This window comes from Molothrus ater, chromosome 2, assembly GCF_012460135.2.
Source record: "Molothrus ater isolate BHLD 08-10-18 breed brown headed cowbird chromosome 2, BPBGC_Mater_1.1, whole genome shotgun sequence".
NCBI classification, from domain to species: Eukaryota; Metazoa; Chordata; class Aves; order Passeriformes; family Icteridae; genus Molothrus; species Molothrus ater.
In genome coordinates, this window is record NC_050479.2 from 20453554 (window position 1) to 20474605 (window position 21052).

General features: G+C 36.5%; 1 protein-coding gene across 3 annotated transcripts in view; it reads right to left on the bottom strand.

The window, feature by feature from the left end:
* WWC3 (WWC family member 3) overlaps window positions 1–21052 on the bottom strand; it is a 99139-nt gene that overhangs the window by 24818 nt on the left and 53269 nt on the right. For all 3 annotated transcript variants that reach the window (XM_036382673.2, XM_036382661.2, XM_036382667.2), the window contains exons 6-10: window positions 20505–20634; window positions 14883–15032; window positions 12756–12829; window positions 3545–3787; window positions 525–614 (exon numbers count right to left, since the gene is read on the bottom strand). In XM_036382673.2, coding sequence (XP_036238566.2) covers window positions 525–614; window positions 3545–3787; window positions 12756–12829; window positions 14883–15032; window positions 20505–20634 — 687 coding nt within the window. The remainder of the gene's footprint in view (window positions 1–524; window positions 615–3544; window positions 3788–12755; window positions 12830–14882; window positions 15033–20504; window positions 20635–21052) is intronic.

Below are 21052 nucleotides of genomic sequence, written 5' to 3' on the forward strand. Positions count from 1 at the left end.
GCTTTTCATGCTGCTATGGTGTTAAACTGAAGAATCCCCAAGAGCTGCATCTCAAAAGGCAGCTGTGAGTGTGAATATGCAAACATTCTGAACTTCAGGTGTGAGTCTTAACACATTCTCGTATTTAAATAGCAAAATTTTGTCATCTTACCAGACATCAAAACCCCCTACCTTTGAAGGTATCAGAATATTAAGAAACCAGAGAATTTAAAAGAATGCTATTTGCCCATAGTGAAACTGTAACAATATTACAACAGATTTTAATAACTTATCTCCTTTTCAGAAAGTAAGGCAATATAAAATTCCCAGCTACACTTAATAACGTACCCCAAGCAGCCATCACTAATACTATTTATAAAACTCCATCCAGATCATCACATTCCACAGAGCAAAGTGTATAAATGTAGTGAAAAATTAATTTACTTGGCATACATACACAGAAGTATAAAAGATAAACTTCATACATTATTAATATTCTTCTCTGCTGTAGTTACTTCCAAATCTGCTGCTTTTATATAACTTACCTTTTTAACTGGGAGTGTAAATATGAGGTTAAACGTGTAGCTTCTTCTAGTTGCATAAGCAAACAATTTCTCTTCTCCTGTAACAGTATCCTATAATTAAACATATGCATATTACTATTTTCTTCATCACAATACTGTTCAAAAAGTGCTAGGCACTTCCCAAGTGTGGAAAAACATCAATGCATTGAAGTTTGGAATACTGAAAAAAGTTGCACTGCTTAATGAAAAGTTTTAATTTATGCTGCTCATATGCAGCGATGGTAATTCCAGCAAGAACACAAGAACCAGGACTCCAGGAGAGTTCCCAGACAAGAGAAGTAACTGAACCATAATGTAAGAGTCATGATGCTGAAAATACATTAAAGCAATTAGCAGTCATAAGAAGTCCTACGTAAAAATATCAGACTCTACAAGATTATTTTTCTTCTCTTGCATCAACCAACCTGATTCTGCTATTAAAATACTATGCCCTTCCACCTTGTCTCAAAAAAAAAATTCCAAGAAAATTAGTGTAAAAATTCAAAGATAAAAAGAAAAATTTTGAAGGATTTCTGTTGAGTATAACCACCAATGTCAAATTTAATCTTTTATTCCATGTGTTTTATGTGCATTCATTTATCATTATATTTAAGCAGGCAATACAGCATCTTGACTACTACATTACGGGAAAAATTTCATGCTGCAATTTATTTTTTGCCCGTTGTAATAACAAGCAGCTGAATTAGTCAGTACCACTACCACAACACAAATAGAATGTAACTTTAATGCCATCAATCTCACACACCTATAAGATATCTTAAATTCAGTATTCTGACATTATTAGAATTTCAAATAATAGATTTTATCTACAATCTACTCTTTTTCTGGATCCAGAATTATATTCCTGATGTTTTGTTTTTCCAAGCCCAACCACTGAACTTCAAGATAATATCAGGGTAGTATTCTGGTTTGTGTTGTACATTTTGTACATCCAGAAAAGTTACAGCTCCAGCCCTATATCACAAGGTGGCTGGAAATGGAGATTCTGACAAATGGTTTGGAGAAAGCAGATCAAAGTTATCGGGCTGCCTCAGACCTTCCTCAGCTGCAAAGACAGCTGTTAGAATTCAACATGTTAATGAAGAGGATTTTAAAATCAACAGAAAGGATTCTAAAATCAACAGAAAACTGTTTTATCCAGTTCTACTGGATAAAATAGCACCTCTCAAGCTTTCCTCCTCCCTTTGTGCACTCCAGGCCAGGTTAACTAGCGGCACAAGGAAGGCTGCAGCTCAGCTATGCAAACTTACACCACACAGGCACTGCATGCAGGAACCAAGAGAAAAGGAAAAATGGACACAAGAAACTAAACTGATTCAAAAGCTTTCAGGTGAAAACAGAGATATTCAGACCATCTACTGTAAGAAACAAACTTAGGAACCTACACTCCACAGTGATAGATGCTGCAGGGTAGGTATCCGTGCTAAAAGGTAAAAAATGCCACCAACTAAGGCTGTCAGCCAATACCAACAAAAACAACACTATAACAAAAACAAAGAACAAAACCCTCAGTCATACAGATTATAAGTTCATTCTGATCTGTGCATAACTCAGTGCCTTTAAAACTCAGTAACAGAAGTGTTAATTATTTAAGAAACACCTTCGTATTTCACAATTAGAATAAAGTAGAAATACAAAAGCAGAATTAGAAATATTTTTGGTTATTTCTGAGCCTAAAACAAACAAAAAATCAGGGTTACTTATAGTTAAGCTTCCTCCCAATTTGTCATAAAAAATAGAGTGCCCATCAGTATTATTCTAACTTTTGCTCAACTTCTGCTAGCATTTGAAATATCAAGTACCACAGTAGAATGCTGGTTTCCACAGCATGAACTCCATGGAAAAATAGCTTAGCCTTCTTGCCAACACAGTATGCACTACCTAACATGAGAGCCCAAAACCAACAAATAAAACTTACTACACGACAGAGTAAAGTCAACTCCCTTTTCTGTCAGTTTAAGCTGGAAAACCAATGTAACGATATGGCAAAAATTGCAAAATATATTACACTGACCTGCAGGCTGGCTGTGAATTTTCTATCTATTGCCTGAATTTGCTGTCTGAAGTAAGAATTTTCAAGGAAACTGAAGTTGTCAAAATCTGTACCTGGAAAGCACTTTCAAATATTTTGAAGTGTCTTAATTGTGTAAATATTAACCTTTACACAGATCACATTAAAGCCGGCTCTTGTAGGTTTTCCTTAAGTGTCAAAGCTGAGGTTTTACCACTATTTATGAGAAGTAAGAACAAGTATTTTCCTACTTTCACTGGAAGTAGTCTATGGTAAAAAGAGATTAAGAGGTTTTGTCCTTTTCTCTGGCTACAGGAAAAGCTAAGCAACTTTGAAATAAACACTGAGTTTCCACTAATATGTTTTTGGGTTGTTTATTTTATATATAACTTGATTTTTAAGTTTTCAAGAATGACTTTGCTTACTATGCTCACTGAATGTCAGAACTGGGATGTGTTCCCACTGCTGAGATTGCAAATGAAAAGGAAATATTGTATATAAAAGGCAGCAAAACCATAATCATTTAACTTTCCTGTTATAGGTCAGAAACTAAATATAGCAAAGGATCTTTGTTCTGATGCTTTTGGAGATGACTACTACTCCACTGCAAAGAACAGAAAAATCTTTCACTATCCAGGTACTGTCATTCAGGTCTCTATTATCAGACAGTATCACTCAGACCTATTCCAAGCATCTTTCAAGATTCTATTCAGATTTCTTCTTCCTATTCAGAATTTTTAGATGAATGAAAGGAAAATTAACTAGTCAACATCCCTGTGACTCTGCTTTAGAAAAGTTCAAGACAGATGGAATTAAATAGTGACAGGAGTGGTCTTCAACTTTTTTGAAACTAATTTTTTCTCTAGCAATTTACTTTTTTCCTTAAACACAATGAAACTCCCTACTCTTCCTTTTGAAGCTATCTACATGGATCTCATAATAGAGGAGAAAACAATCCAAGTTCCCAAACCTTTCAGTGGCCCCATGAGCAGACGTTGCTCGAGCTCGCTGAATTTCATCCTCCAAGCGTCTTTTTTCTTCCTCCAGACGTGCAATGTCTTCTGGGGATCGTCTCTGCTGACTGATGAGCTGCAGCTCCTGAAGAAGAGCCTCCTTCTCCTTGATGAGCTGGAGACGGTCCCTGTCTGCTTCAGCCATTCCTGGCCAGGATTCATTATCCAGCAAGGCCAGCTGTTGCTGTATATTTGAAACTCTTTAAAAGAGAATAAATATATTTGAAATTTCAGAAGAGAAAGACAAGAGGAAATATATCAGAATGTGAAGCCTTTTAATGCCTGTGCCTTTTTTCTTCTAAATATCAAACCAAGAAAATTTAGAGGGGTTTGGAAGGATTGTTTCTGGGTTTTGAGGTGGGCTTGTTTTTGGAGTGTTTTGTTTGGTTGATTGGTTTTAGGAGTTTTTAAATTGGTTTTTTGTGTATTTTTAAAACAGCAAACAACTGCAAGTGTTCCTACATGTGTAGATGTGTGAGAACTACAGTGTTTTATCTACTGTATAGACAATATCTGTCTTCATACCTTTCTCATTTTGTAATAAATTAATATTTTAGAACTCAAGTTTACTGCCTGTACAGCTGATGAAGCTGAACATTTTCTTATTCATCCTTCTTCTACAATCAGATCTTAAATTAGGATTTCAAAAGTGCAGTAAGAATTTGAAGAAGCTGAAGGTGAGATGCTTAACTAGAGACAACAGGTCCATACAATCATGTCCCACCTCGCAGAGGAATGGTTCAAGGGGCCAAAAATAATAGGCTACCCTAAATGACAAATCTTAAAAATTTTAACTTTTTAAAGCTGCCATTAAAACAGAAAATCAGTCTGGAAAAAAGACTTACTAGTTACAAAATACAAGTGGCTTTAGATGAATCTATCATAAAATATGCAATTAAATAAGCTAACTTGGGATTTTTTCTCTAGTATGCTTTATAGTTAGAAGTGATTTCTTGTATCTTAACATGCTGTACCATTACATGAAACAACAGCTTTAAGAATAATTCCACAGCTGACATTTTAAGAAAATGTCCTTTTAAAAACAAATTTTGAACTCTTATCAGTATTACCAAGAACACTAAAGCTAGACATTTCATGAATGTTTCTTTTGGCATTAGAGGGAGAACACTTACTGTTAGGTATTTATGTTTGTCTTGCAATGACAATTTAGACACTTTAGAATTTAACAGCTAAAATTAGAGGTAAGTAAGAGAAAACCTAGCTTTCTGATTTTTGAACATTTGAAACTCAAGAACTGTACAACATTTATTCACTTTACACCTCAGTTTCATCTTTGAAATGGGAGCATTCAAACAAAGATCAGTACCTCTAAAAGATTACTACCCTTTAAATAAATAGGGCACATAAAAAATAATTAATTATTTAATTAATCAATTAAGGCACTTTCAAGCCAGCCATAAAAGTGAGATATAGCTCATTGGTTTTGATTAAAATAATCTTTTTCAAAAATATCTGGTAAGAAAGAAAATTAGTAACAAAAAAAGCAAGGTAAAGGCACATAACACACAAACAGAACATTCACCGTGTGATAATGTGATTATGAACAAAAGAAAAGATATCAACATGACAAAGTCATTTCCCCCACCTGAAAACAAAAGCTCATGCAATAAGATTTATTTCCTACTAACATCTGGGAAGCATTTGGCCATCTTATTCGGGGAAGGGAATAAACTATCAATATAAGTAATTTTGCAGTGACTACATCCATATATGAATAAGAATTTCACTGCAATTTCCCCACATCCCTTAGATCTCATTTCAGGAAGTAAAGAAATTGGGTATTATGTCACATTTCTGTCTAAAGCAGAATTCTTTATCAAGCCCTTCAATACCATTTCCTCCTCCTTGAATTAATAACAAACTTCCTGCCAATAGCTACTGAAGGCACCACTGTGGATCAATACATACAGTCTACATATTTCATGCTTCAGCTATTGTGCATGAATTCCAGATGCAGCTTCCTGAAGAGCACCTCGCCCCATTGACCAAATGTCAGGGCCAGGAAGAGCAAGCAAGGTCAGGATCTCTTCTCTCTCCTACCCAGGCTGCTCTGTTAAATATTCAGTAAACACTCCTGAAGCACATAGAGCTTGATTTTCAGGTGTTCAGTGCCAAATGAAACAAATAAGGACTCAAGATCCTTTCAACAGAATCACAGAATTCTGGTACAATTGAGTTATCACAGCTTGGCAAGCGAGCGTGAATCATATGAGCCTGGACTATTTGATTGTGTTCATAAGCTTTTACACAGCTTGTGGACAAAAGAAGATGAGATTCATCTGAAGTCTCTGTCTTTCTTCATAAGACAGCTGAAGGGCTGACCCTTTCCTTCATTTTAGCACTCTCAATTGTTTCGGTAGTTATTTTGACATTGCAGGAGGAGCTGCGTAAGAAGCAGATCACAGGTACAAATGAACACTAATGAAGGCAACAAGGAACAGAGAAGTATGATCAGAGAAGAGATTCCCCTCTTTCAGTGCTAGTGAATCAGTGATTCCACTTGTCTGTGAAGTAAAACACCACCTTCACTAAATACAAGAGGTTTTAATTTTGACTCTTGAGCTTGCTGAGAGCACATAACTCCCTTTGTGTATGACATTCCAGCTTAAAGTTTGTTTTTTCCCTTCAATTTCTGTTATGGTGATGCTTTGAAAGTAGGAAGTTCTCATACAATAACTTAATTATACTGTTATTAAAGAAAGGAAAGTACTGCCGTGGACAAGGATTGTATCACTGAGGAGTTCCAAAATTTGATTAGGTATTTACTTTGATTCCCTTGACACTCTTTGCTAGCTCTTTCAGCTAGCTCTTCTTGTTTCTACAGTCTTCCCTTTACACAAAGAAAAAGCAGGCACAAAACACTATATAATGCAGGAATCTGTTGAAGCACCAATAAGCCAGTTTTCTGCAACCTCTATTTCCTGCACATGAACTGAAGTTATGGGGCAGTTTTGTTGCTTGCTTTCCACTGGGGAATACCTCTGTATGGTAAGTTGTTCCAAGAAGTTACCAGTGACAAACTCGAATATTTATCTCCTTGGACAGAAGACACCCCTAAGGCTTTTATGGTCTCATTCACCCAAAATTACGAAAAGAAAATTGGAGTAGTCATGTTTAGTTATGCTCAGAACTTAATAAAAAAGTCCTCTTAAGTATGTTCCATAACTGCAGTCTGTCTCCTCAAACACAAACTTTTCTTCCAATCACAATAAATACATGAATAAGCCATTTCACTATGCTTGCCTATGCCAGACTTTTATGCCTGTACTACATTAACCATTCTCACTGCTGCTGTGTTAGAAGAAAATGGCTGTTGTCAAACTCAGTGCATACATTAACCTGCCTTAAAATATCCACTTAAATCAATGACTTGACATAGATTGCAACCTAAAGTGGAAAAAAAATATTTAGGATCCTTTATGAAGCCTCTGTTTTTCAAACACATTTTTCCTTCCTAACGAGTATTTAAAGATACTACTTTTTAACTGTAGTAACTGCAAAAGAGTGTTTTTATTTGGCCCAATGCCAGACACTGAGGTCCCTACTGATCCAGCCATTTAACATATTCCTGTGGAAAAAACTGTTAATTTTGAGCCATCAACATTCCAGGCATTTTGCCCATTCCCATCCTTGCATAACAAGTGCTGGGGAGCTTGCATTCCTCACTGGAGTAGGTGGTATCAAATGACTGGCTCCCTAGGTAGGCAAGCCAACTTGGTGCTTAATTCAGTATTTAAAAAATTCTAATGGAGATGAACATAACAGCTCCTGTTAAGGGAGGGGCACAGATGGGATGACAAAGGTTTAACCTGGTGATGACCTTAAGCAAACACTGACTTGAAATGGCACACCTGTCCTGAAATGGCCATACCTAGGGATCTAGAATGATGTCTCACTCAAGAAAATGCAGACGCAGCATGAGGATGAAGATCAGCAGAGACACTAGTTTACTATGCAAACTACATCAGGGGGAAAAAGGCATGTATTTCCAAAATTTAATTAGACATAATTTAATTAAATTTAGTAGAATGTCTGAGTCATTATAGCTGTACACAGCTCTCTCCCCCTGACAAAATGGGGCAACCTTTCTGTCACTGAAAATACCTGGGGAACATTAAAGATTTTATTAATGTCCAGAAAATCACATTCAGGGGTGGTATCTGAACCCAGCACTAATGAACTTATATTGCTGAGCTCAAGAGGATATTTATTAAATAGAGCATAAGAAGTAAGTAAAAATCAGTCACTGTGAGATGAGTGATTTACAATTACAATTTACCCCATGTTTGATTCTTACTCAGACTATAAACAAGACAGGTGTCTTGGGGAGGGAAATACTCTAAACCAATTCAAAGGTACTAACTCATGCTCATAAAATGGACAAATTATGGGTATCCTACAGCTGGCACTTGTTCTTCAAACTTACCATGGTTTGAATTTTACAAGGAAGAAAGGAAACCCAACAACACTCCTTTACACTTAAAGGCCTAGGCTTTTGGCTGACATACCATACCACTCTAGAACTGAGGTCTTTGTTACGTGTGGTATGGGAAGACCAGTGGAGACAAAATAAAGAAAATATTCTAGTTCCTGTTTGAAAGAAAACAGTGGCTAAGATCACAAAAATCAGCCCTGCTTACTCTTTTCCCTAGGCTTATAATTGAACCCAGTTCTCTGATGCTTCAGGAAACAGGGAGTATCTCCCACATGCAATACCCAAAGGAGGTGGCTGTGGGACTGAAGACACATAATGAAAGGTGTAAGAACTTGGTAATTTCTAAGAACTTGGTAATTTCTGGTATTTACTGACCCTCTTGAGTGTGGATTATGATTTATATCCAAAGAGGGGAACGCTAGAGAAAGACAAAGAAAGAAATGGAAAATACAAGAAGCTGGGGAACTCAGCCAAATGCTCACAAAATTTCTCCACTGTGTCTATTTTGGCTGCTCCTGCAAGTATGTGCCACTGTAGCTTTGGCAGACAACAAGAGTATGGCTCTGTACAATACCCAGCCTTCTTGACAACCCAATTCATTCAATAACAACAAGGTCTTAAATTAGCTTAAGAAACTCATGAAACCATTAGAATCCACTGGCATTTTACAGATTTTAGGAAAACTGCAAAAAATCTGCTAAAAGCAAGTTGTCCCAAATGCACAGGTGAAATAGTACAAAACTTTAAAGAAACTCAGAAGCATGTCTAAGCTCCCATTATAACCCAAAGGAAATGTTTTATGTTTAAAAACCAACACTGGGAGATTTAGGTTTGGCTGAGCCAGGTACTTATGTGCTATCAAAAGAATTACTTCATCCTTAAATCAGATTTTCAGATTTGTTCAGCAGAATAAAGCATACAAATCCACTGAATTTCACTAGAGATTCAGTAATTAAACCTTGAAACCTGCCTATACAAGATAAATTTTAAAAGGAAACTACTTGACTGTGTTATTGTATTAGTACTGGAATGTTGCTGTCAATATCCAAACAACAGGTCACTATAAGCACAAATTGCACTGCCACACTTCTGCTTATGCTAATGATTTTAAAGGTCGAACTGAAATTTAATTTTCAAAATGAGACAAGTTTGCAACAAACTATACTGAACAGAAAGAAGTAACATCCTTAAAGACAACTGTAGAAATATTATGCATCTCTGAGGAAGAGGTTTTTTTCAAGGCTAATATAAATCTCTTGACATCCACTGCATGCCTCCATGAAATGAATGGAAAAATAACATCTTTGAACTCAAGTTCACAGAAGATACAAATAAATACTACCCAAACTAGGTAGGCTGGCTGAAATTGTTTCAATGTATTTTTAGTTCATTAAAGTTAGCTACCATCAGACTGGACGATAAAAAAAAAAAAAACACAAACAAAAAAACCTCCACAGCTAAAATTTTTGTTGCTTCTTATTGGACAGATTATTTTTCATCTACTGGTTAACACACTTCACAGGACATGAGGCACTGCAGCAATGACATTTCATGAACATTTGTTAATATACTTCATGTAGTCATTCTACTGAACAGCACAATTTAAGAGTTATCAAAGAAAAACAATTTGCTTTTGATTTCTCGTGCTATGAAGCAGTATATTCAGAAAAGCGCTTGAGGGGTACATTTTCCAGTGTGCAAATGCTTTCATGAGAGGTGGTCTCACTGAAATAGCAACTGAAACTAAAAACAGTATTTATCCAGGCAGCTTGGGGCTGTCTGTTCAAAAAGACCGTCCTCCCTCCCCCTCCTGCTTCTCTGGAGGGCCACACTGGCAGATCTGAGAGGAGAAATTTCATGGAAATAAGGTACAGTTTATTTAGAAATAATGGGAGAGGGGGAAGAGTACAGAGCGGAAGAAAAGTGATTGAGCCTCCTTTCAGCATGATTGGTGAGTTAAAAAACAGAATTTACAAAACTCCTCCAAGAGCCTGGATCAGAAACAGGGGAGAGGATCTCTTCCCCAGCGTGCTGGAAATGTCAGAACCCACAGTGTACAACATCTGAAATGCCCATGGGAAAAATTAAATTGCAAATCATCCAACTTCCTTCCAGTGGGAAAGTGATGGAGGGGAAAATAAACTACGTGAATGTCTTAATTTATGCGAAGGCCAAACCATTCAGCAGTCAGTGAGATTTTTGAAGGAGGAATTAAAATAAAACTATCCTTTATAAGGGAGGAAGGATATTTTGGGAGTGCAAGCCAACTCTTCTGCAATCACTGGGTCTCATCTGAATTTCTCAAGATAGTTCATTCAAAAATCCCTGCATTTCCTTGCTTAAATTCCATATACAGAGAATATTTTAATTTTTAAAGACTTTACATCAGGCAAATATTCTGCTTATATATGGCCAGATTCACAAGAGCAACTAAAATGCATCACTCTGTCCTTCAGTTTGTAGAGCTTTTTTCCTGCTTTCCTTTCAGGGAAAGGATGTACTTTTCTACAGTGCATTTTAAGTCTCCCATTAAAAGTTTGTCAGTTGTACTATTTGCTGTATGTTTCAACACCCACTTGACAAGCAAGCAGTGACAATATACTGCCTTACAGTTGTGACATACTGTAGCATTTTAATTTTCTACTTTGTAGATTTAATCCATGGCAGCACATTCCATCACCCACACTGTGCAGTAACAGTAGATATTTCACCAGCCAAGGGAGAATGAACACAAAGATATTTAGTAGAGACAAAAGCCCTACAGAAATGCCAGCAAGCTAAGGGGAAGGAATGCATGATAAATGAAGAATGCAACCACAGAGATAACTGGTAGGGGCAATGAGCTTTGTGCAGTTCCACTCAAAAGCTGAAAGCTGATTACTTCCGTACAACATACTGGGCAGAATAAGGCTACTCTTTTAAAGCAACTAACATGCTTTTGCTAAATAACAGACCATTGTCAGAGCTGCTATCCTGGGAAAGCAAAACTACTCTTACTGCAATCACCATTCTCTAGTTGGAAGGTTAGCTACCCAGATTTTCTACACTTAATTAAGATCAAACACCAGCTCACTTCTGATGTTCAGAAATACTGCATTCCATGCAGAAACAAATGTTCGGCATTTCCAGCTGAGAAATGCTTTGCTACTAAAAAAAAATTAACCCATAAAAACCCAACACCTCTTTACCCCCTCTGAAAAAACACCATCTTTTCCCTGTCATAAACAAATAAGAAGATAATTGCTTTGAAAAAAACACAGAAAAGCTATGTCAGACAGCTGAACTAAAAACATTTTAATACAATCTTCACAGCATCCAGCGGCTCTGTTAAACTGAACAGTACAAAACTAAATTCCATCATTCTTCTTTTAGCAACTCTAAGTTGCTAAATTATCACTGGACTATTAAGTGCTAAATTAGCCTGTGAGCAAACACAGGACACAGAAACATTTTTGTTTTGTTCTTTTTTCCCCCAATTATTTAACTTTATTAGGTAATAGTCACTGGTATTTACACACAGTATGTACAACACAGACTTCCATTCAAGTTATAAATCCTGAAGATTTAGCCATGTTTATCTAACTTGCTTGTACCAACTTAGTTTTTTGAAGCCTGTATTGTGTCCAAATGTGGTAAATTTTCCAAGAACAACAAAATGGTGTACTGCCTATAAACTTCCAATTCTTGCCAAGATATGTGACAGCATTACAGATGTCCCCAAAGAAAAAGTCACCAAGATATGAAAAAAAGAGGCAAAAGAATTTAACTTCTTTATCTAATTCTTGTTCTGAGAGATGTAAAAAACTGGTAGAATAGAACACAATGAAAAGAAAAAGAAATCCTAATTAATACAAATTTTAAAACTATGGTTTTTGACGTTAACTATATTGAATCTTTTAAGTGTCAGTCGAATTAAGTAACAGAATATCTACCAGCACAAATAAAAATAATTATAAGTGCATTAATTTACTGACTTTAAGTAAATCACCTGTACCCACACTATTGTCCTGAATATGTGGCAAATAGCTGAAAACAATGAGGTTCAATGAGGACCTGCTAAAATATTTAAGCAGATTGTACTTTTAAAATTTCAATAAGCTAAATGAAGAAATACTGCAAGACTGGACTCTACAAGAGAAATACTTACAATAAGCATTTAGACTGAAGGACTTATTGAAGAATCAATCTATTTAAAGTAATACTTTTTATCATCTTTATCAGAATTTTTTTCCAATTTCAACATTTATTTTTATGTACCCTTTTGTTCAGTTCTGGACATCTTCATTTATCTCACAGGAAGTTCAACATTCTTTCTTCTTCATGGCTTCAGTACCCTGAACTTAAGACACAGGTATGCAAGGCTTTGGGTATCCTGACAGACCAGACTGATAAGTCTAAATTTAAAGACTGTTTATATCTAGGTTTGAGAAAGAGGGTGAAAAAATGTAAAACAGTTTAATTAAACCACTACAATTTTGTGTTTATACAAGTATAGAACAGGGCTGACATTTAGCTTTATCTCTGCAAACAAATATAATAATCTGATGATAAAGTCTTATATTTACCTAAACTTTCATTATCTGTGAACTACTCAATAGAGAGCAAATTAGTGTTCTCAAAGACATTTCAGCTAGGAGGCTGGGTCCAGTTCTACTTTGAAAACTTTAATCACAAAAGTAAATATAAAACCCAATAGATTTATCTTTAATTACCTTTTCTTGGCCTCTTCATATTGCCAGTTCAGCCTTACTTTGTCTACAAGTCTTGTTTTGTCATCAAATCCAAACTTGCAGTGTTGAATAGCACAGAGAGGAGGAAAAAGAAAGAAGGAAAGAAACAAGTTAAAAACACTCTCATCACAATAATGAAACGGATATATTAGTCTTCCTTACTGGATTCACTAAAGAAACCTCTATGCTTTTAAGCAGTAACATAATAAAAAATCAATTTTATGCCTTAGAAATGCAAAACTAATTTCTTGCTAAAAGCAGAGAAGAAAAATAAGCCCTTTCAATAAATTATTAACCTGGAAATCAAGGGTTAGCAAATTGAATCATTGATAAATGGTCAAAGCATTTCAACTTTATCCAAGTCTACAAGACAAAGAGTGTTTTAATTGAAATATTCTGCTATTTAATAAGGCTATTTTATGAATACTTTTATTAGAAGCAATTCAGATTACACTCCCTGTACTGCGATGTGTTACCCAGCACCTACAACATTAGTGCATTTTAAACATTAGTACAAAAAAAACCCCACCTGATCCTTGAAGCAGTTGTAGAATGTGTATTTATGCTGCAACTCCTACTGCATAGTGTTTGTACAGCAATTTCTATTTTAGGGCATTTGGCACTTCCCTCCTCAGAAGTTTGTGTATGGTCTAATAGTTAAAACCTAAGCTCCTACACAAGTGCATTGCTGCAGCTCCAGAGTTCTCCTCTAGCTGCTGCTTTTTCTGTCTCCATCAACCCATGGGTAAAAACTCCACCCTTTTTCTACTCACATGGCGCTAACAATAGTTCTGTGAAAAGATTCAGGTAATTATGTATTTTTGTTTCCCTTACAAAAAGCCTACACCTGATAAACATGATTTCCACAGTGTACTTGTCTTGGATTGTGTACTGCAAATGAGAAAATACTCCTGTGTTCCTTTTGGTAATTTGTTTCAGAATTCAATAACCCCATCCACGGCCCAACTGAAAAATTACACCCTGAAGGCACCATCTGCCTAACACCCTGAAAGACAGCCTAGCATTAGCTCAGTTTTCTCAAAAACAAGATTTCCTCTTCTGTAGGGACCTTCTGGAGACATCCAATCTAACAACTAGCCAGCAGTGAAGGAGAATTATAATAGGTGAGAAATGGGATGGGGTAAAGCCAACAATGAGATGATTTCTAACTAAATGTAAAGTACCATCTAAACTACCATACAAACAAACTACAAACAAGTTGCCTTCTTGCTTTGGTGTCAGTCATCCACAGAGGCATAAGTTTTATTACTCACTAACAACTAGGTTGCCATAGTACTAGTGCCAGCTGATTTTTTTCTTACTATTATTTGGAGTACACAATTTCATTCAGATAGAATGATTTCCAAGGAATGCCAGTATGTTCTCCTCAAATATCATATTTAAAGGCACATTTGAGCACAAAGGTATAAATAGACTACATCGTAAGTTTTGTTGATTAAGAAAAATACTTTGAGAATAAAAAATACTTTCCTTGCCTTAGACAGAGGAAAGGAGCAGACATCTACTACACATCTTCAATACATATGAACAATGAATATGAGCATGATAAAAACAAGATATAAAAAATAAAATTTAAAAAAATACATAGCTATTACTACTACCCCAATGTATACATCTCATGCAAAATCATGTCTCTACTGCAACTTCAAGCTGGCTAAAGGATTTTCTTCCTTCCTGCCTTATTACAAGTATCAGTAATTCAGAGCTGGGAATATGAAGAGAAGAGGTCCATGGACAACTAAGCAATAGCTGTTACTCCAAGATGAACCTGCAGTCACCAAAGTGGTAATGCAGTAAGGGTTCTGCTGGGCTGGCTGAGTCCAGGAGCTGACTTTACCTGTCACTGCCCATGAGCACGCCCCTGCATCCTTCTGCCATGCTCCAGCAGCAGAACCCCCAAGCCCATAGCTTGCACACAGTGGAAACAACAAGCAAATGCAACTCCCTCAGCAGCAGTAATGCTTTGGATTGTTCCTTCTGCTCCAGCCAACACCTCTTCAATTAAAAGTGTAAGTAACACTGTATCACTGTAGTTCAAAAGCAGCTAATGTTGTACAGCAAATGTTTCACATAGGAACACTCACATACCTCTCCAGTGATGTCAGTCTGAGAACAAGCATCACAGTGTTGTTGAGGTAAACAGGAGTCACTGAGTGAACTAGAATTGTGCTGGAGATCCTGCAGGGAATCTGTAATACAACAGCTATTCCTGAATCCATCTGTTAATTTGGCCAGGCTCTAAAGGAAAAGACATATTTAAAAATATTAGAAAAATTTGTTCTTATAATACTTCTTAATAACAGAAAAAAAAATTTAATTGCTTAAAAAGACTAGTAGCCTGCCTATACAGAGCTATTTACAGAAAGTAAAATTCATTGTTGTGTTACCAGCATGCAAAAGGTTTGCTTTGAAATAAACCTCTCCTTTTAAAGATGAATGTAACAGTAAGCAGACTTAACATTATTTGTTTTAGATCTGTGAATGTTTTATCTTCTGTATGGCTTGCAGCTCTTTAAATCTAGCAGCTGTCAACTTCACATTAGCTGATAGGGAAGACAAATGTGATTCACCTGCCCTTTTGCCATCTTCTGCACAGGTTACATTCCTTAGTCACTACTGTTATCTCATCCAACTTGATGAATACCTTGTATTGCTTGCACTTTTATGACAGCTGGTATCATCCCTGTGCTCTCTTAGCCAGGGTTCACATAGTTAAGAGATATTTTACGCTTTGGGTTAAGCAAGGGACATCGCTGAAATGTCTAGACAATGACACAAACTGTCAGAGTAAAGCAGAAACATCAGTCTTTGAGGGGAAAGGGGAATATGACAGAATCTCACAAAATAACAAAAAAAAACTTTTTTGACAATATAAGCTTGGTTGACAGGCTCTTACAAATAAAAGAACAAAATTATTAGTATCACTTTTACTTTCTCATTATGCATTCTCTCTTGTTCAAAAGTTAAAGATAATGTAGTATTAGTAATAAAATCACCAGCTGTCATTTATGACAGAGATCCTAAGCATTACACATCACACAAAAATGAAAAAACATTCTGTTCTCTCACTCATCCTTCACAGGAAAAAGGACAATCTAAAAATGTGGGGTAAAAAAAACTATCAGAAATTTGAAAATCTGTAGTAATTATAAATCATAACACAATCAAAAAAATTAGTTCAAAAAATTCACATAAAAAACTTACTAAAACTGCTTACTCTAGTGTCTGAATTACAGAGTTAGGGGCATTGCATTGGGAAAAGGCTGGTCCTCAGGAATTTCAGTGGCTCTGACTACCAGTGATTTGCAACAAACCGAGGTTACTGTCCATAACCAATTATCAGAAAATTTCTCAGTCTTCAAAGTGTAGTTTAAAAAGAGTAACACAGCAATGCTGCTTTTTCCTTACATCAAATTCAATTAGTAGAGTCTAGAAATGAACCTGTGTAATAGCAACTGTTTGCTACTGACAAGAAGAGCGAGGCCATGCTGGAGGCATCTGGTTTCAGAGCCTAGGAAGCATCCAGGATCATGGAACTGTAGCTGGCCTGAAACTAGCCAGCAAAGCAGCTTTTGCTGATGGCCTCCATTTCCATCATGCATGGCCCATTCACTTTGCTCTCATATACCAGCCCCTCTCTCAGGCCAGCCTCCACCAGAAATGAAAAAGAGGGAGAACATCCAGCCTGGTACAGGATGAGTGAGCAAGTGGGCTCCCCAGCCACAAGAGTGGGGCCCTGTGCTCCTCCCTGACAGCCCTTTAAAGCACACTGTTTCCCTCCTATTGGGGAATGGCACGTGGTTCATGCCACGTATGGGACAGCTTGTGCTGCTCCCTCTTCAGTCTCTGCCTGCTCTCTACAAGTCTCAGAGGGGCTGGGATTTCACAAGCAGCATTGGCAAGGACAGAGGACAGAGCAATGCCAGACATGCTGGCAGTAGGACAAGGCTACCATCACTTGCCTCCAGAAGCTTAACTTGTCTTGGGTCCACCAAAAAAGCCAATTCTTCTGCCACCTCCCAACTGAAACAAGCCATTTTAGAATGAAGGATAAAAAACATATTTTCTTCTCAGCCTGAAACTGCAAATTCACTTTCAAGTTACATTGCCAAGAGATCCCTAGCTAGTGTCCCTTTATCCTTAAGAAAGGAACTGCTCCACAATGTGGGAAAAACCCCACAACTTTTACTTTATAAAAACTGTAGACTCCTGTCTAACTCTCTTCTTCAAAACTCACTGGAAATCATCCAATCCTGTCAAGACTCCAGCTGTATGGAGGATCAAGAAGGATCTCTAATGGGTTTGTAACATGGAAATAATAAATTCAGATCACGGCCTCTTCCCAGTAAAGCATGGCCAGTTGCATCAACAAAAACTCAGGATTCAGAATGCCTGAAGTTTCTCCTAATAAGTTATGTTCCATCTGCCACTTTGGCTAACACATATTATTTTACAGGTATGTGCAATACCACAGATCCTGATGCTAGAACTTAAGTCTAAATTTTTCCCTGTATTTCAGCTACTTTATGAACTCCTGGTATGCTCCTGATGCCCTCAAGCATTCTCCCTGCCAGGTAACGAAGGGCCACTTACTTGGCTGCTGGCCAGGCTTCCTATCCAGGCACAGCTGCTGAATCCTGGCCCCTACTTAAAAATGAGGAAGCATTTGACAGGTGGCAATCACCAAGCAGCATCACCTTAAATTACATCTACATGCACAGATGACAATACCCTAGGGCAAGCATAAATGCTTTAAGTCCTAGTTGGATGAGTGAAAACAGGCACCAGCAACCCTACCATGGAAAATTACAACCAGAGTTAGCACATTTTCAGATAGAAACAATTTATAATTGTTATTATAAACAGTAGGAGTAATTTCCTCCCCAGCTACACAGAGGAATCCATCTTTCATCTGGAGTTTAAGGATTGTTTATGGCAATCCCACGGAAACTGTCCAATAAGCCTCCTGCTAATGGGAAGTTCTAGGCACACCAGCCCAGACTTACCCAAAACCAGAGAAATGAGCACTGTCATTTCACCATTATCTGTTGATTTGGGAGCACTCTGCACAATTTCAATGCACTTCCTATCTAACCTATTTAGCCAATTTATCTGGTAACAAAGTGAAAAGAAAAAAGAAGAAATAAAAACCCCACAAAAACCAAAGTCTATCGCTCTCCAAGGACGACATTTTAAAACAATACACATACTGAACAGAAACAAAATTAAGAAAGAGATGGGGGAGGAGAAGTAAACATGCTGCTTTCAGGAACCTAACCATATACCTTTATTATTCAACCTTATATAAGAAGTCTGCCCACTTTTTTTGAGCAGTAGCACTGCATATTTTGCTTTATTTGTAATCACAGCATCCAATTTAAATCTGACCACCCTCACCCACACAACTAAACCAATTATCATACTTCTACAACAGCTACAATTTTCCAAGCACCTACACAAGACTGAGTCACTTCTACTATGTTTAGTTCTGTTGCTTACACTGGCCAGATTAAATTAAAAAGTAGTAAGAAACGGTCTGTTTCCCTTCTCTGAAATAAAACCCCATATTTTTTACACTATGCTTCTAAATCATCTATTAACAAATTTCAAAATAAAAAAGATTTCCTAAGGAAGTTTTTCTGAACAGCAATAGCTTTAAAATGTATTGTTTTCAAGGACAGTACAACTCCAGTATTAATAGGAAAATAAAAATTGAATTCTGAACTTATTAGGAAGACATTTCAAACAGACTTGTACTTATTTGACATAGCTAACTAAATCTATGACAATAATATTCAATAGTTATTATAAGGCATAGCACAGATTACTTTGGTGACACTAAAAGTAATTTTTTTGGTCAAAATTTAAAAAGAGAGGTGGGTATTTTTGCAGAGCACAGTAAGCTGGCAAAAATACACCATTTTTTTACAACTACAGACCTTGTAAATGATGACATTTAATTCTGTATAGCCATTATAACAAAACATGAAGAAATGTTTTGCATGCTACACTTGTGTGGAACAACTGTTTTCTACATTCTCCTGGACTGCATATACTTTAATGCTGTAATATTGGATTCCATCAGAAAAGATTGTAATTAATTTAAAAAAGATAATTCCTAGACTCATATTTCCTGTACATCACACAAAGCCATGAAGAAGAATGAAACACTTTCATTTTTGCTTTTGTTTTGTGCAACCTCTACATTCTGGTCCTGCCAGCACTGCCAAATCCTTGATCCTAGAGTTCTAACTCCCACAACACTATTTAAAGAAACTGCAAGCACATTTAAAGTTGGTTTACCAAATATGATTTTCAAAGCATCTGAATGTTTACAGCTGGATTTACTGCCACTGAGGGCTGAAAACGTAAGGAAAAGAGGCAAAAAAATCTACTGGGGAAGTAAAAACAAGGCGAGTAGTTAAACTGCTCCAAGAGCTCACACATAAGTCCTTATATTACCAGTTATTTTCCTAAAATGTGTGTTATTGCATCCATGAAGAACTGTCTTTCTAATCACTTCTTGCTAGCTAGGCACATGGAACACTGAGAATCACTTTAAAACTTGGCCAGCCCAAAATAACAAGTATGCTAAAAGTTGCCAAGGCAGAAACTTTTCATAGTGACTTCAGTGTTCTGTCTACTTGAACAAGGATCTGTGGTCCATCAGATGATCTTTGTGTAATGCACTGGAAACTTAATAATTACATAACTATGGAAATTCATTATATGTAGATTATAAATTTCCTATATCATTTAACAACTGAAAAGAAAAAAAAAAAGAAAAACACTACTGCAGAGAAAACTGAAAGAAAACATTTGCATGGCAATGGTAATTTGTATGGTTCCATAACCTTAGGTAACAAAGATGCCTTCTTCCAAACAAATGCTTCAAGACTGGGTGAAGAGAACTGTCCTTATCACCTCTCTGTATGTGCAGCATATTTAGGCAGGTCTGTAGTGAAATCCCTTGGTGGCAGAGGGTCATTGTTCTTTGATCAAGCTCTTATCACATTAATAACAAACACACAACTGGGAGTTCGAGGCAGAGCACAGAATCCATTCAGAAGTTCCACTACTTAGGTTTGTATCTCCCCTCAATCCTCATGCTCTAATTCATCAATTTCATGCTTGCATACACATTGTATTTATTCATACTATTTGAAGGTTTTGTGAGACCATTTTGAAACTAACAAGAGCCTTGATATACTCGCAAACTTGAGAGCTTGGGGCAAAAAGGGTGACAGTGACAGAGGTCCAGTGTGGGGAAATACATACAAAGGGAAACACATGGTTGACACAAGGATAAATCATTTTAGCACATGAACTCTCAATCCTACTTCATTATAGGTAATACAGAGAGACATAAAATAAAATTTAAAACAACTACCACAAATCACAAAGGCTTTTTCTTAATACCATGTAATTACTACATAGCAACTATCAACATAGCAACAATAAAAAGCTATATTCAATTAAACACTGAGCTAAATGAAACTTAAGACAAAAATATGAAATGCATATGAAGTCCTGTGCTCACAGTACAGACAATGACCACTTACCATTTTTGACCTGCTTGCTATTGGTAATTATCAAACAGAAAAATCAGTTTAGGTCATCCTACTTTTTTATTTAAACTTGGTAAACCCAATGCAATCCCAAGCAAGAAAACAGAGATAGGTTATCTCTATTTAGCAGCATATTTTTTACCTGCATAAGGTCCTGCCTTTCTTTTTCACCTGTGCATATAGCTTTCTTTATGGTTCGAAGTTCACTCATTATAGCTTGTGCTTCGTCCAGTCTGTAATTTGTATGAGCATTTGACATCTTACGATCAATCCTGTTGAAAATATTAAGAAAAATTTAGGAATTTGCACATAATTAGAAAGCACATGTACTTTTTAAGACCTTGTTTATTCATGTACCACTTCATTTCCAGGAATAAAATTATACTCTACTTGGAATTAACACAGCACTCAGTGCCAAGACCACTCTAAAGACAAAGCAAAGCAATTATCTACCCAGGTTCTGCAGAAGCAACAAATTTCCTGGGTTTAATATCCTAATGCAGAGCTTACTTATGAGTAATGTCTGTGGGTGATTTCATGCACCAAAAGCAAAATTAACCTAAAATTAACCTAGATGGTTATAACTCAAAAGGTTGAGCAGTCTGGCTGTCATGTTTTTCATGCAGCATCACATATTGCAGTATCTCTTCCAGGACTTCTACTTGATCCTGCTTTACAAGTTTCTAACAA